Below are 15,883 nucleotides of genomic sequence, written 5' to 3'. Positions count from 1 at the left end.
GCATGGAGAATTTTTGAAAATTCCACTCAGTGCCTCTCTGCATCTGAAGGTAGCTAGATACCTTTAACAATCTAGCCCTACATTATCTTTGAAAGTGGTATTTAAGGCCATATCTACACTAGGAGATTATTTCAAATGTACTAAATTCGACTTCTGGGCACCCCATTTTACAAATTCGAAGTTCCATGTCTTCACTATGGGGAGGAATTGAATGTAGTCCAAGTTAGGCTCCGTTAATGTGGCCTCTGACTCAAAGTCCCAGGAAGCACTCTGGGGAGCTGTGAGAGGCCTCCCAGAGGCCAATTAGTTTGAATTAGCGGCACCAGAGTGTCCACGCTAATGTTATTTCAGACTTACAAGTTCAGGAATAGTGTTACTCCTCATGAAAAGCAGGACTGCAGAGTTTGAATTCCATGACCCCTTATTCTGGAATAACGGGCTTGGTAGTGTGATTTTGCTTAGAAAATCAACCTTGGGGGGGCTAATTTTGGACTAAGGTCCTAGTGTAGACCAGGCCTAAGCGTATAAGGCTTAAAAGCATTTTTGGCATTTTTATTCCTCATTAGTACAAAATCAGGAGCTATCTGAATGTTTATCTGAGATATTATGTACAAACTATTGTCTGAATAGGCAAAATTAAATTGAGTTGACATTTTAGTAACTAATTCTTAATATTCTTAGGTTCCGAGTTGCTTTTGGTTGAATGATAACTAAGATTTCTGTAACATTTGACGGGTAAACAGTTTGTCTGGATGCTATATTAAGGATCCATAGTTCCATAGTGGTACCAAAATTACTTTCCCAGAATAATACAAAATTAGAATGCATGGATTTCAATTTGTGATGCAACTGATAATTTCTGGATAAATTTGAAACTTTTATGTTAAATATAGTCATTTAAATGTTGTCAGCAGTATTATAAGATCCTCTTTATAAGACTTTTGTAATTAACTATTTATCTATGACGTCTATGTTGAGAACTTATACATTTACCAGACTACTTGACTCTATTTCAGCTTAAGCAGCATGAACATCAACACTTTACTGAGACATGGTATGAATAAGTGGTCAATTAATGTAATTTCATTAATGAATGTTGTAATGTATTAGCTATGCTAAAATATTTACAAACATCCTAACTGGGATTTTAATGGGGGCTTGGGTTTTCAATAAAGAAGTTGTTCTCAGATCTTTTTGAGGCTTCTTTGTGCTTGCCTTTCACTTGGGTATTTAGCAGACTTACTGTTTGATTGGAAATACACATAATTGTTTCCATTCCATTGTTTTTAGATAATGGGAGTACTGAAAGCCAACAGATGAATGGCTTCCTGTGAGAGGATATCAGGTTCTAACGTCTTGCCTGAATGCTTTCTTACTTTGTGGGTCTCATAAGCTCCATTTCAGGAGGATAAAAAAAGAGAAGGTCTCTAGGAAAAGAAAAGGGGAGGAGTGAGGAAATCTTTCCAGGAAAAAAAAACCCAACCCTTCAGTGTTCATCTCAGGATGTTTTTTACTTTTGCTGTTCTTAAGTACAATATAAAGGGAACCCTAGAAAGGGAATGTGTGAACACTTTTTTTCTATATTAACCCAGTGGACATTCTGTGTTGAGTGTGTGTAGTGAATATTCAACTCATTTACACTCCAAATATCTGACTGACTTAGAATTAGACACGACTTTACTGTAGCCACTTTTGTCCCTTCTGTAAGACTTACTTTCATCTCCAGTTTCAAATTCAAACTTCTGGCTATAGCCGCTGTATCCTGCTGCAGTCCTGACTCTGATATGAAATATGTACTTGGTGGCTGGCTTCAGACCTGTGATGATAACACTTGGCGCCTTGGACCTTGTGGAGGAATAGCTGAGCTGCTCATGCTCCTGAGGGACAAAAGAGGGGAGAAATGATATCAAGCTGAGTTGTGCAAACTTTGTAATAACAACAGTCCAATTAGAAAGCTCTGCTTCTTTCTTATTAATGCAAAGTTTGTTCATAAAAGGAGGTGCAGGTATGAATTCTAATACTCTGATATTGTGCTATCATCATAATGTATGACATGACTTGGGATCAAACATAAATTAAGAAATATTGCTTATTCTTTTATACCCACGTACATTGTATCTTTGTGATTTGGGTTAGTAATTATACTTTAGTCAAAATAATATAGTATTAGTACAAGACTACACTCACAGAAGATGGCAGCTGAAATGGCAGCTACATATTTTGCACAATGGACAAATTAGAAGTTCAGTAAGTATTAGTAAAGTGTAAAGATGTGGGAGTATTCAAATACCCGCTACTCACTTCTACCCGCAGGTAGTGCCAAAATGCCGGCGCTATCCGTGGGTAGGCCTGTAGGTAAAAGAAAATATAGATTAACTTTTTTTTAGTTTGAAAACTTTTAGCATGGTTCAATTGCTTTGTTGTTGTTGAACTTAATTTTTCTCTCCAGTTAGCTGTAATGTGATTGTATAAAAATTTCCTGGCACACTATAATAAAGTCATTCTTTGCAGAATTCCCATGTTAAGCATTTTCCAGCTGATTCTGTGCTGAAGTCACAGGGAGTTGCAGGTGCTCAGCATCTGTCAAGAGCAAGTCTTTTAACAGAGTTCATTCTTTCAGATTGCTGTACAAACTCAGTAATATGTAGTGTTGCACACAGAGAGTATTGATGATAGTTCCATATTTTTAGGAGATAGTGATGGTATGATAGAGCACACAATTGTTTTATTTCATTAGTTATTGCCATTTCATAGTTTAGTAAGCTGTAATACTTTACTGGTAATTTTATTGTGCCAGAGCATGTCTCATCTACAATTCAGGCTGATACAGAACTGCCACAGGGTACCACAAATGTACACTACCATGCACTCATATTATACTATGTGGAATATTAAGTTATTCAGAAGTTCCTAGGTTGATAACATGGAAAATATATAGTAGGGAAAGAGCAGCTTATACTCACATTGCAGATTTGCTATAGGTGGAACATCTCTTATCCAGCAGCCTCAGGACCTGACCGGTCCCGAACCAGAGAATTTGACAGACTAGAGATGGCTCCCTGCCACAGCCTCCAGCCGCCAGCTCTGCTAGTTGGGGAGGGGAGAGGAAGAGGGAAGAGGAAGCGGGATTCCCTCAAGCTGCTGCCAGGCTGCCTGCTGGGTCACTGACCCTGCTGCTGCTGCCCCAGCAGGACTGTCTGCCGGGCTCCAGCAGCCCATGCTGCCAAGTGCTCCAGCCTCGTGCTACCACAGACTGATGGGGGCTGGCTTTGGTCTAGGTAGGGCTGCCAGGGTCTTGGGCTTTGGTCCCAGCCATGTGGCAGCCTACAGGCTCAGCCCCAGCAGCCCACATCAGCATGGGGCATTTTCCAGCCCTGGACCTGGTCTCGGTCTCTCTGCCTCGGGCTGTCAAGGGTGTGGACTCCTGTCACGTAGAAGCCCACAGGATCTGGCCTCACTTCTGCGGGCTGTCTGGGGCTCCAGCCGCATGCTGCTGGGGGCTTCTGCCAGCTCTGGCCTTGGTCCTGCTTCCACTGGCTGTTGCTGGCCCGATCCTGCATTGATGGGGGTTGCCCCGACTAGATCCCAGTGCCACAGGCTATCAGGGGCTGCCACCAGCTCCTGTCCCATCCCTCTGTTTCAATCCAGCCCCTCCTGGATTGCCCTCCTACTACTGGGATACCAGGGTTCTCTGATCCAGGAACCCATTCTCCAGATTGCTGGTAGGGTTGCCAGGTGTCTGGTATTGACCCAGACAGTCCGGTATTTTCGCCTCCTGTCCGGTAAAAAAAAATTCAAAGAATATCGGATCCCTAAAATGTCTGGTATTTTCTGTTTTTTTTCCCTGCCAGGAGGCGAAAATCCTGGACACCTGGCAACCCTACGACACACTCAGCAACTGGGCCCAGCCCCACTCCCCTCCCACCTCCTGCTTACCTGGTTCCTCAGGGAAGCTTCCTTCTGGTTCGACCAAGAAAACAAGATGGTCACCAGCAAAAAGCCTAAAGACCTGAGCAAGAGGAAGCAATGTCTTCCCTGGGTCTTAGTGCTCAACCTCTCCTCTTCCTATCCCTATTCTGACTCTTCATATACTTAAAGAGGGCCATCTGGCAGCCCTAATTGCTGGACCAGAGAACTCCAGTTCTGGGAGGTGCAACCTGTACTTTTGAACAATGCACATATGCTTCTACATGAAACAGGGCATGGCAAACATAAAGTAGAATTGCCAGATGGTTTCAACAAAAATACTGGACACACCTGACGTTACATCATAATCTTCATTACATCTTATTTAGAAAATACTGGACATTTATATTTTCTCATTTATATTTTCTCAATTTGTTTCCCAAACAGAAAGCTCAAACACTGGACTGTCAGGTTCAAAATGGACACCCACAATTCTATAAGCCAGATGCATCCCTAATGGAATGCCACTGAGTTCAATAAAGTTATACTACAGATGACTTTAGTGCATGTCAGCAGGCATATCAATGCTTCCACTTCCTAGAATATAGCAAAATCAACTAACTAAAGCACATAACTATTTTGCACAATTAAGTATTGGCGTTGGGGTTGGGGAAACATCAACCAAAATTTAAGATTATTACAACCAATGCCCCCTGTTCAAATCCTGGAGATAATTTGAGAAATTGTATTAAGAGAAAACTCTCAAGTTGCTACTAATTAAAAGCAGTCAATTACATTTAAGAACAATAACTAATGTTACATAACATTAAAAACAAAATATGTAACATGTAAAATATATATGTACATATGGAGAGAATACAGGTAATACAAACAGAATATTAAAAAATGATAGAATGGTACTTCATGGTGGCAAAAGCATTCTGCTAAATCTCACACACATTTTAACTATTTCATTTGGGTCAGTTTTGTGACTTCCATTTTCTGTGAATTTGATAAAACTGGTTATTTTACCTTCAGGAGAGTCAAAAATGCTAATTTTGATTTTCAAAGCTGCAGTTCATCTGCAAATTTGACACCATCAGCTCAGGATTAAACAAAGACTGTGAATGGCTAGCCAATTACAAAAGCAGTTTCTCCTCTCTTGGTGTTTATGCCTCCAGATCAGCTGCTAGAAGTGGGCCTCATCCTCCCTGATTGAATTTAGCCTGATTCTTGCCTGCATAGTTATAGTTATTGCCTCTGGAAATTTCCACTACATGAATCTGACAAAGTGGGTCTTTGCCCACGAAAGCTTATGCTCCAATACATCTGTTAGTCTATAAGGTGCTAAAGGACTCCTTGTCTCTAAAGCTGATGAAGAGAGTCACTTTTTGTTAGAGTATTAGCTCTCATTAATTGAGGGAAAAAGAGTACATAATTGAGAAAAATCTGATTTTGCTTTTGTGAAATGGGCCAGCTTTCAGGTTAGTATGAAAATTAAGATCTTTCTCTACCCCATCCCTTCACATATTAAATAGTGCTCTTGAACCATGATAAATAGTTTAAGACTATTTGTCCAAAATCTGAGGTAGAAAATATGCGATCAACTGTTCATGTGATACCTGTTTCTCTCTCTTCATTTCTAAGGAATTTTTTTGTTTCCAGTTAAGAATATACTAATATAAGAGCTACCGTACTGAGTCAGGTCATGGTCCTTCTTTCCTAGTATCTGGTCTCTGATAGTGGTCCATTCCAGAGCTGCTGGGGGAGTGCACAGAAGAAGGCAATTATGGAGTGTTGCATCCTTGTCTTCTGCTCTCAGACTCCGGTAGTCAAAAATCTAATGTTGCCCTAAGAATTGGGTTGCCCATCTTGGTTACCCAGCTATTTAAAACCCACTTATACTATTGACCATCACAATATCCCATGGCAATGAGTTTCATAGGACAGCTGTGTATTGTGGACAAAAGTGCTTCCTCTTAGTTGTACTAAACCCACTGCCTATAAATTCCATCAAGTGACCCTTAGTTTTTTATTGTGTAAATAACAATTTTCTATTCATTTTTTCCATACAATTCATGATTTTACAGACTTCTATTAGATTCCTACTTAGTCATCTCTTTTCTAAGCTAAACAGCCTGTAATCTTTTTAGTCTCTCTGTATATGGAAGCCGTTCCACAACCTTGATCATCTTTGTTGCCCTTCCCTGAATCTTCTCCAGTCCCACTGTATCTTTCTGAGTTGGGGTGACTAGATCAGGACAGAGTATAGGTTCAACCTCTAAAATCCAGGATGCTTTGTTCTGTCAACATCCGTGGTCCAGCAGGACCACAGATATTGCTGGACCAGAGAGCCCCAGTTGGCCAGGTTCAGGAATACAGCCCAGGCTGGGCTTGTAGTGGAGAATGCAGCACCAGTTGGGCTGGTGGCAGTGGAGCCAGCGAGGTGGGGAGCACAGCCCCAGCTGGCTGGAGGCAGCGAGACAAGTGGACAGACAGCCTGGGCTGGTGGCAAGGAGTGCAGCCCGGGCCAGCGTGGCCAGGAGTGCAGCCCTGACTTTGGGTGCGAGGGCAGCCCTGGCCAGGCTAGAGGCAGTGGGGCTAGCAGCAGGGAGTGCTGCATTCTCCAGCCAGCCTGCCTGGTGCTGCATTCTCCACTGCAAGCCCAGCCTGGGCTGTATTCCTGAACCTGGCCAACTGGGGCTCTCTGGTCCAGCAATATCTGTGGTCCTGCTGGCCAGAAATGGTACTCAGGAGCAGAGCTGACAGCCAGGAGGGGAGCCACTGGTCAGGCAAACTCCCCTGGCTCAGGATTGCTCAGGTCCTGAGATTGCCAGATGAGGGAGGCCCAACCTTTCTTAAAACTGTGAGTGCACCCTGGATACATATAGTGTATTATGATATTTTCATTATTTTATACCCTTAGTAATTATTTTATACCTTTAGTAGTAGTGGTAATTGTCAGTTGCTCACTGCTGATTCTGAGAAAAGCAGAGCATTCACACCTTCCATGGAAGTACATAGGGCTATATGTATAGCACCATACAGAACTGGCCACTTGATTATCATTATCATGGTACGAGAATCTGAATATAGACACTTTTCCAAATTCCAAAGGAAAATTGATCTTGTTTATTGACTTTATAGATCAACAGATTTCCTGGGAAGCTCACTAGTCTGAGTGTACAAAAGTGTGCAACGGCACTAATAGCTCAATACTATACACACTGAAGTGGATAGGTACAGGATCAAGCTATAACAATAATAGAAAGCTTATTGTTTTTATAGTTCACCAGAATGGTGATATCTTTCCCATCAACATAAATGGTTTATAATGAGGTGATTCTTTTGTATGACATTGTTAGAGGAACTGGTTGCTACTCATTATGTGCAGTTACAAGCAGGACGTTAAGTGCATGATTTATATTATGGTTTCCTTATATGGCCAAAACAAAGGGGAATCCCTTTGCTGACGTTTAAAATACTCTCTTGAACACAAAAATCACCAGCCATGTGTCAATATATTGCTTTCTATATTTTTCCCAATCTGACCAGAGAGAGAGAGAAATGGCACAAAATGAAAATGTTATGTTTATATACGTGAAAAATTAATAAAGAGAACCCCAAATTTACTAATATCTTTTTTACCTTTAGAACAGAGGTGGACACATTATGGCTTAGAGGGCTTTTAATCTGGCCTTTAGGATTACTAGTCAGGCTAAGGCACCACTGCGCTATTGAAGGCAGGCTCCCTGACTGCTTTGCCCTGTGCCATTCTTGGAAGTGTCTGGCAGGCCCCTGCAGCCCTTGTGGATGGGCCAGAGGGCTCTACATTCTGCCTTCACTGGCAGGCAACCTCTCCACAGCTCCCTTTGGCAGGGAAAGGGGAACTGTGGCCAATGGAAGCTGTGAAGGCAAAGCTTGTAGGTGACCACCTGAAGTCATCTGCCCTCACATGCCAGCTGCTTCTGAGAGTGCTCCCTTAGCCCCACTGCACCAATGACTGGGAGCCACTCAAGGTAGTCAGTGCCATGCTGTAGCCCGCACCCTGAACCCCTCCTCACCCAATCCCCAGCCAGCCCTGAACCTCTTCCTGCACCCTGACTCCCTACCCAACCCCCTACCCTGAGCCCCCTGCACCATACACCCCTCATGCACCCCAAACCCCCGTTCTGCACCTCCTCCCACGCCTCAACCTCCTATCCCAGTCCTACATTCATGGCCCACCATACAATTTCCCTACCCAGATATGGCCCTCAGGCCAAAAGGCTTGCCCACCCCTGCATTAGCTTGTGATCATAATTAGTAGAATGCTAATTTAAGTATATTGAATTAGGAATAACTCAGCATTCAGATACACTATGGAATAAAACATTATACTGCCAACAGAAACTTACCTGCAATAATGATTAGATAACCTTTAGATTAACTTTACCAGTAAAACACTGATAAGCTTCAGCCACTTTCTGACATGCAGGTTTTGTCACCCTTCATAGATGAATGATAGAAATACATGCTTATCAAACTATAATCATCGCTTTAATTTAGAAAAAGGATAAGATAGCCAAATATAATTTGCTATCATTTTAAATTATATAAAAGTATTCCAAGATTTACCTATCTCCTCCAAATTACTTTGCTTGGATTATTTCAAGAATGACACTCAAAGTACACAATTCAATGAGTATCATGAGTCATTTATAAACCCTCTTAAAGTGGCACATAGGTTTTACAAGGCAGCATCTGCAAACATATTCATTGTCATTCAAAACTCTGAAATCTGTGCATGCAAAAAGAATTCACTAAGAAAACAACTGGCCATTTGCATGTATAGCTAGCTGTTCTATTTGCTAATGTGGATTGCAATCACTGTGTCTACAAATGGAAATTCGTCCTTAAATTAAATTTTCCCTAATCAGGACTTTCAAAGCACTATACACTATTATATTTATAAAAATATTAATAGAGGCACTATAGTCCATGGGGGCATCATTGTTTCCTGAGCACACGTCACAATGTCAGAGCTGAATAAATACTATGTAATAGTAAAGAATAATATTACAAGGTTCTGCCACCTCTCATCTAAAGCTAAAAAGAAAAGACATTGCTACATTTGTGTTTCTTTTTATTAATATTTCACCTATCTAAGGAACTAAAACAAGGGAAGAATAATTACTGCACATCTCGAGAGACAGAAACCGCTCCTGAGAAGAAGTGGGTTGTACCCACGAAAGCTCATGATATCATCTACATGTTTTGTTACTCTTTAAGGTGCTGCTAGACTATTTGTTTTTAAGTTTTTCCTGAGAAGAACCTCTCTCAGGGATGAATTGCATATGCAGGACCAGGAGACAAAGAGCTTGTGATAGCAAGGACCAGTCTAAACTATTAGATGGGTTGGAATGGTGTCCCTAGCCTCTGTTTGTCAGGGGCTGGGAATGGATGACAGAGGAGGAATCACTTGATGATTACCTGCTCTGTTCATTACCTCTGGAGCACCTGGCATTGGCCACTGTTGGAAGACAGGATACTGGGCTAAATGGACCTTTGGTCTGACCCAGTATAGCTGTTCTTATGGAGATGCCCCTCATTTTGATCCAGAGATTGATCTGATAATGTAACCAAGAGGGTGGAAGGATGTGAAGGATTAGAATCTTCCTGGATCTCCATTTGGAAGATTACATGTGGTAAGCTCAGCATGCAGGGAGATTGTTTATTCATGTATGACAGGTTCTCTGTAATGCACAAGTCCTAAAACAAATGTACTAAGTTTGTGAAAGCTAGCTGGTCATTAGGTACCATGGTCACTGTCCCTTGAGATAGCTTAAACGGCAGCTGCTAGACTAACATCAGCCTTGATGGGATAATGACAGTGAATGGCAAGCCCAAATTTTTGGTCTGGAAGGCTAGGGATTGGGGTCCTTGCTCATGGAGAGGCAATGGCTAGAGGCACAGACCTAAAGGCGAAGCCTGGAGGAAACCATGGAGGGAACAGAAGTGTAGTTAACAACACCAGAATTGTAACCATGTTCACAGGAAATGAAGGTCTTTGAAAGTTGAAAGAGTCTTGAGCTAATCAGAGAGTCTCTACCTGGAGGAAGCAGGGAGTCATCAAAGCTGAAATCATCTGTGGTGTCTGGTGTGGAAAGAGACTAGAAACGTTTGATGGTATAAGCCACCATGTATGTATTTTTTAAAATTTTTGTTTGGTTTTGTTCTAATATCTGTCAGTAATCTGAGAGAGAACACCATTTAGGTGCCTGAAGTATTGACCAGTGCGTTACCATCTTGGCCATGTAGTACTTTTATGTTTTGATTGCTTATCAGTCAGCTCATCACTTTTTCCATAGGTAAGCAAAGCTGTAATCGTGAAAGGCATAGAATGGATAACCAATCTAATGAAAATACAGAGGGGTCAGAACCTAGCCAAACATCACTTTCATTAGATTATGTACCAGGTTAGGCAGACACCTGTCAGAGATGATCTAGACAGTGCTTGGTCCTGCTGTGAAGGCCGGGAACTGGACTCGATTACCTCTTGAGGTCCCTTCCAGTTCTAGGAGTCTATAATTCTAAGCACCCCAAATCACAAGAATGGTTTATAAAAATCTGAGATTAAAAAAAAAACACAAAAATTATTTGAGTTTCTTTTGCTTGCCTTCTGGTTTTTAAAGCCTGGAAGTGTACTCAAGCTATGCTTTCAAGCTTTTCTCTGTACCCCTAAGGGCTAAAATGGTTTTATTAAAATGAAAAGCTCAGATTATCACATTCACAAAACTCTGGGAGCTGTGGCTATAAGCAAAAACACCAATTGTCATGAGATTCACTATAAGAATCAGGAGAGTTGGCAACATTGACCAAACCAACCATAAGAGACATCAACCATAAACTACCACCTTGGACAACAACAGACCCTCAGTATGACTTCATGTGCCATTCCTGGCTTCAAATTAACATTGCCTCAATTATAAGCACCACAGATTAACCTTTATTCACACTATGCTACTTTACCTACAAATCACCTTGTGACATGGGTTCTAAAATGTATGAATAAGGAACCAGGAACCGCAGAATTTGTGAGCCCTTAGAACTGTGGTGTCCAACATGCTAGCCACTAGCCACATGTAGCTGTGAGTCTAGTTAAGTGTGGCTAGCCTAGTTCATAATTGGTTGGACACCACAGCCTCATAGACATGCCACCAGGCTGGTAATGCAGAAAAGAAGCTACAACTGAAAACTGTACTATCCTTAGTGGAACAATCACCTATGTTACATTTTACATTATTAATTTAAACATTATCATGTGAAATCACATGTATATCCAAACAGTAGAAAGAAGAATTCTTGAGCAAAACATCTAATCACCTCAGTTGTTTTATTAGCAGAATAAAAAATCAGATAATTTAATAGCAGAGGGCTGACCACAGTACCTGTTATTTTCAATTAATTGTGAACTTAAGGATAGTTAACTTTAATGTCCTGAGGATAATGTCTATATGTCTTATAGCATACTTGTCAAGATCCTCACCTAAAAATGTTATCACTTGGGGAACTAAGATGATTCACATAATTGTGTGTAACAATTAATATATTATTACATTTATTTCATATTGTGAGATCTTGGGATTGATGTTTTCCATTGAAATTTGTTAGAAGTTCCTCATTTTTGCAAAGTTGCCTTAGTTTTCTGAAGTTTTATTCCTTTATTTTATTATGGTTATTTACATTTCATTGTTCTATTTGTGAAAATTCAATAAGAAATTAATTGCCAGATACAGGAGGTGGATTTTGTGAACATTTTAAGAGGCGGATTAATGTACTACACTACACTGACCATTCCCTAAATGTAATAAAAAAGCAAATTGATAGGCAATTGTGAGTTCTCTTTCTTTCCCCTTCATTTATTTTATTTAGGAACAGTGGTACAGTACAGCTGAAGCACAGAAGTTGTGAATTATAGACTCATAGATACAGGGAAGAGAGAAAGAACAAACAGAAGTCGGGATTCCATCATAAATATCAAAGTAGGAAACCTTTAATTTAAGATCTTACAAAACATAGAATTTCAACAGCATTCATCACACAGAAGTAATACTCCCTCCCCCCGGAAAAAACTCCACATTTATGGACAAAGAGGCACATAGCTGGAATCCTTCAACTGAAATCTAGCAAGCATTAGAGCAGGGCTACTCAAGAAGTGGCCTGGGGGCTGCATGCGGCCCACGGCCCATTTGTTTGCGGCCCACGGTACAGTTTGGGTTTACACAGGGCTCAACGCACAGTCTGCAGGTAGGATTCTTTGAACACGCTCGACAACGGTAAGATGTCTCACAGCCGGGGTGAGCATTGAAAGATGCAAGCAGATGAACTGGCTGGAACAGATGGGTACAGGATGTTGGTGTTTCTAGCCCCCAGGAATGAGGTTCCAGGAGCACTGGGGCATTGTGGGAAGTGCTGGTTGCTTAGCCTTGTGGGAAGAGCCTGAGTGTGTAACAATATGGTTTTTCTGTAACCATGATGGAAGCCTGAAGTCATATTGGCAGCCAAAGCCTTCTTCTGCAGCTAGACTGAAGAGCAGCAGCCATTAGCTGTAAGATCTAGAGTCACATTCCATCTACAATAGTGTCACACTGTCAGCCGACGGTCAGGGCAGTGTGTGTGTGTATGTTTCCGAGAAAAGGTTTAACGTCCGTGTCTTTACTGCTAGGACTGGGGTACCATCGCAGAGGGTGGCCAGCAGGCCAACAGATGCCCCATTATATAGGAAGAGCTTATTACACCTTAGATTTTAGCTGCTAGAACACAGGGGTTCCTTTGCAGCGGGCAACCTAGGAAAGGCTGAAAAGGTGCCCTAACGGATCTTGTCACCTGGGAGTGACACAGATCCAAACGCCCAAGCTCTCCCTATGTCTGCCCCTTTATGACCGGCTGAAGTTCTTTTAAATTGTGCTTGGTTCTATTACAGCAACTGAAGGAGTCAGGTTAAAACTTAAACAGTTACAGGTTTATTAAAAAGAACTATAAAAGCATATGGTTACAATGGCTATTGCTCTATTTCTTAAATGCTAGCAAATATATATATATAGGTCTTAAAAATGGTTACAGGACAAAGATAAAGATAGAAAATAGAAATAATGGTACCAAGTGACAGCTTAATCTTTAAAGAGCTCTAACACTATGTATATATATACTTAAACAAAGGACCACATCCAGGTACAATTTTTACCCCTTTCTGTGCCTCTTGACTCTAGCGTGTCAGGCCAGGGCCAGTCTCTCAATTCCTAGGAAAGACGAATACGAGGTGGGCGTCCCCTTGGAACCTCGGGAGATCAAACACCTAACCTGACCAGCAGATAGATGGTAGATTGACACTCAGAGAAAATGTGCTGCTGGACCCATCTTTATACTCCTGGGGGCCCGTATCCTCTTTCTTATCTAAGAGGCCAAATTGTACTGGTCCGTTTTGTGGCACCAGTTCTTACAAGCAAGTTTCAAGTTAATTTACACTTGCAAGAGAGAGAACTAAATTGTGAGTACTAGACATTTTTTTACTAGGCGAGAGATTCCTCCCCCCGCGGACGGCTGTGTGTTCGTATCAATATGGGTTTAGATCAAGGACACTCTTTGGCAGCCTCTTGGTCAGCAATTGGCATATCTCTGTTTACAGCCATTCACAGTCACACAGCCTGGGCCTTCTGCTCTGTGTGCCCTGCATGCTCCAGGCAAGCAAAAATGGATGTTACAAGGGGGGTTCCTGTTTGGCTATGCACACCAAACTGTGAGAAGGGGATTTAGTCCTGATAGCTCCCCCACTGTCACCCGATAAAGAAACAGATCTCAAGATGGGTAAACAAAACTTAAGTAACACCATTCTGTCTGGCAAGAAACTACTTATCAATACTTGAGGTTGTGGAATCCTCATTCTATGATCATTGTCATTACACTTTCCTATTGTTTGACTGTGTGATCTCTGTCTGGTTTGCAACTGTTTCTGTCTGCCGTATAATTAATTTTGCTAGGTGTAAATCAATTAAAGTGGTGGGGTATGATTGGTTAGGTAATTTTGTTATGATTGGTTAGTAAAATTATACTAAAATAATAGCTAAGCAGGACTCAGGTTTCATTGTATAAACTGGGGTCTAAGAAGGAGATTGGGAAGAAGATCAGAAGTAGCAAAAGGAAAGAAGCAAAAGCTGGAAGACGACCAAAGTGAGACAAGGAACACCAAGAAGAAGAGGGAAGACATAGAAGAAGAAATCACCTCCAAGACACAGACTAAGATAAGAGCTGCCAGGATTTTCCTGCACCACCGTGACTTGCAGCAGTTAAGATCCAGAGAGACTGATATTGCTGGGCCAACAGGGGAAGTTTGCCTGTACCAGGATTGGTGAGCATGACACTGTGTGCTTAGCATGTGTATTCTGCTTGTTTGGGAATTGTCAATAAATAGAGGATAAGAATATTACTGTTTGAGGCTCTTTCAGTGACTAAAGATCCTGCAAAACCCACAGGACGTTGTGCCCTGAGCCCTAGGAATTGGGTAAGGGTGGGTGTGTAAATTAACAGGGATGCACCTTGAGCCCTAGGAACTGGGTAAAGGTGTGTGTCCCTACAGTGTGGAAGGGATAAGATAAATTTGTGCGGGTAACAAGAGGTGCTGACTGGCTCACACTGGCCACGTTTGGGTTTGGTGCTGCAATTTAAAAAGCGGCATCCGCTATTATGTAAATGAAGCACAGGATATTTAAATGCTGGTTTCATTTGCACTTTCAATGTATCTAATTTACATCCCTCTGCCGACAGAGTGGTGTAGTTTAGATATACCCTTACAGTGCATCTACACAGCACCCTTCTGTAGGAATAACCTATGCAATTTGCGCTATGCAAATTGTGCAGATTATTCCTAGTTTAAGTCGAAAGAGCTTATTTTGAAATTTGGCACTGCGTAGACATAAGGCCAATAAGGCACTATTCCAACAATTCCTTAACCCTCATGGAACGAGAGTTCAGGAAATAGTGGGCACTTTTAAAGACGCGGCATTGCTATTTTGGGATACTTCCAGTATCTTGAAATAGCAACGCAGTCTAGACATACCCCCAGCCTGGTAAACAACTCAACTGATTCTCATGGGACAAGAATGAATAAGAGTTTTCAGGAATGAGCACTTCCTTTTTATATTTGTGCCTACTTGCTTGCAAAAACAAGACAGAAGGACAGTTTAATTCCAAAGAGAAGGAAAGCTGGGAGGGGAGCTCCTCATAAAGCACTTATGTACTCTTACTTTTCCAGATAATCACCAAAAAGAAGATACGTGCATGGAGATTTTGAACTTAGCACTGATTGCGTGAAACATCATTTTAGAGTAAATTCTGAGTTCAGAACCATGAGTACTTTAACTAAAGGTTCATCAAAGCAGTAGAGGGGTAGAATTAGTTTTTAGGATAATAGACAGTAACATATAAGACAATTTATTTACTGGTGGTGGTTGTTCCATGCATGCAGATGAAACAAACTTCCCATATTGAACCCAGTTTATTTTACCCCAATTTCCTCAAAGAGAAACCAGTCCCCTTGTAATATCTTTATGCCACATTTCATCCCAACATAGAGGTTTTTGGAAAGTTTGATACAATTCAGCAAAAGAATTCTAATGTTATGACTCAAATATGTTCCTGTGTACTTTTTTGAATACTTTCTTGTTTTTGGCTTATCTTTTCAGCAGCATATCTGAGACAAAACCCACATAATATTGTGCTTTGTAGGAATAGTACTTTTAGATTAAGATGGAAAGTAGGTCACTATTTAATAAAGTTTTCAAATTGCAAAGGCAAAATCCTAGAAGGGAAATAATAAAAAATGATAGTTCACATAACTTTTAAAATGCTCTAAGCCAAATAGACGAAAGTTCTCTAAATTTCTGTGACAAATGGATAGGAGCCTTCTTATTGACTTTAATCTACTAGCAATGTTAATTCA

At 41.1% G+C, this 15,883-nt stretch overlaps 1 protein-coding gene across 3 annotated transcripts in view; it reads right to left on the bottom strand.

Moving 5' to 3' along the window:
• The window catches only part of EPHA6 (EPH receptor A6), an 842,774-nt gene that overhangs the window by 232,540 nt on the left and 594,351 nt on the right, over positions 1–15,883 (bottom strand). For all 3 annotated transcript variants that reach the window (XM_075908927.1, XM_075908942.1, XM_075908935.1), the window contains 2 exons: positions 2,302–2,349; positions 1,715–1,877 (listed from right to left, as the gene is read on the bottom strand). In XM_075908927.1, the coding sequence (XP_075765042.1) occupies positions 1,715–1,877; positions 2,302–2,349 (211 nt within the window). The remainder of the gene's footprint in view (positions 1–1,714; positions 1,878–2,301; positions 2,350–15,883) is intronic.

This window comes from Pelodiscus sinensis, chromosome 1 (assembly GCF_049634645.1).
Source record: "Pelodiscus sinensis isolate JC-2024 chromosome 1, ASM4963464v1, whole genome shotgun sequence".
Taxonomy (NCBI): domain Eukaryota; kingdom Metazoa; phylum Chordata; order Testudines; family Trionychidae; genus Pelodiscus; species Pelodiscus sinensis.
Note: the sequence above shows the minus strand (reverse complement) of the source record. Positions and strands in the feature narration are given on the sequence as shown.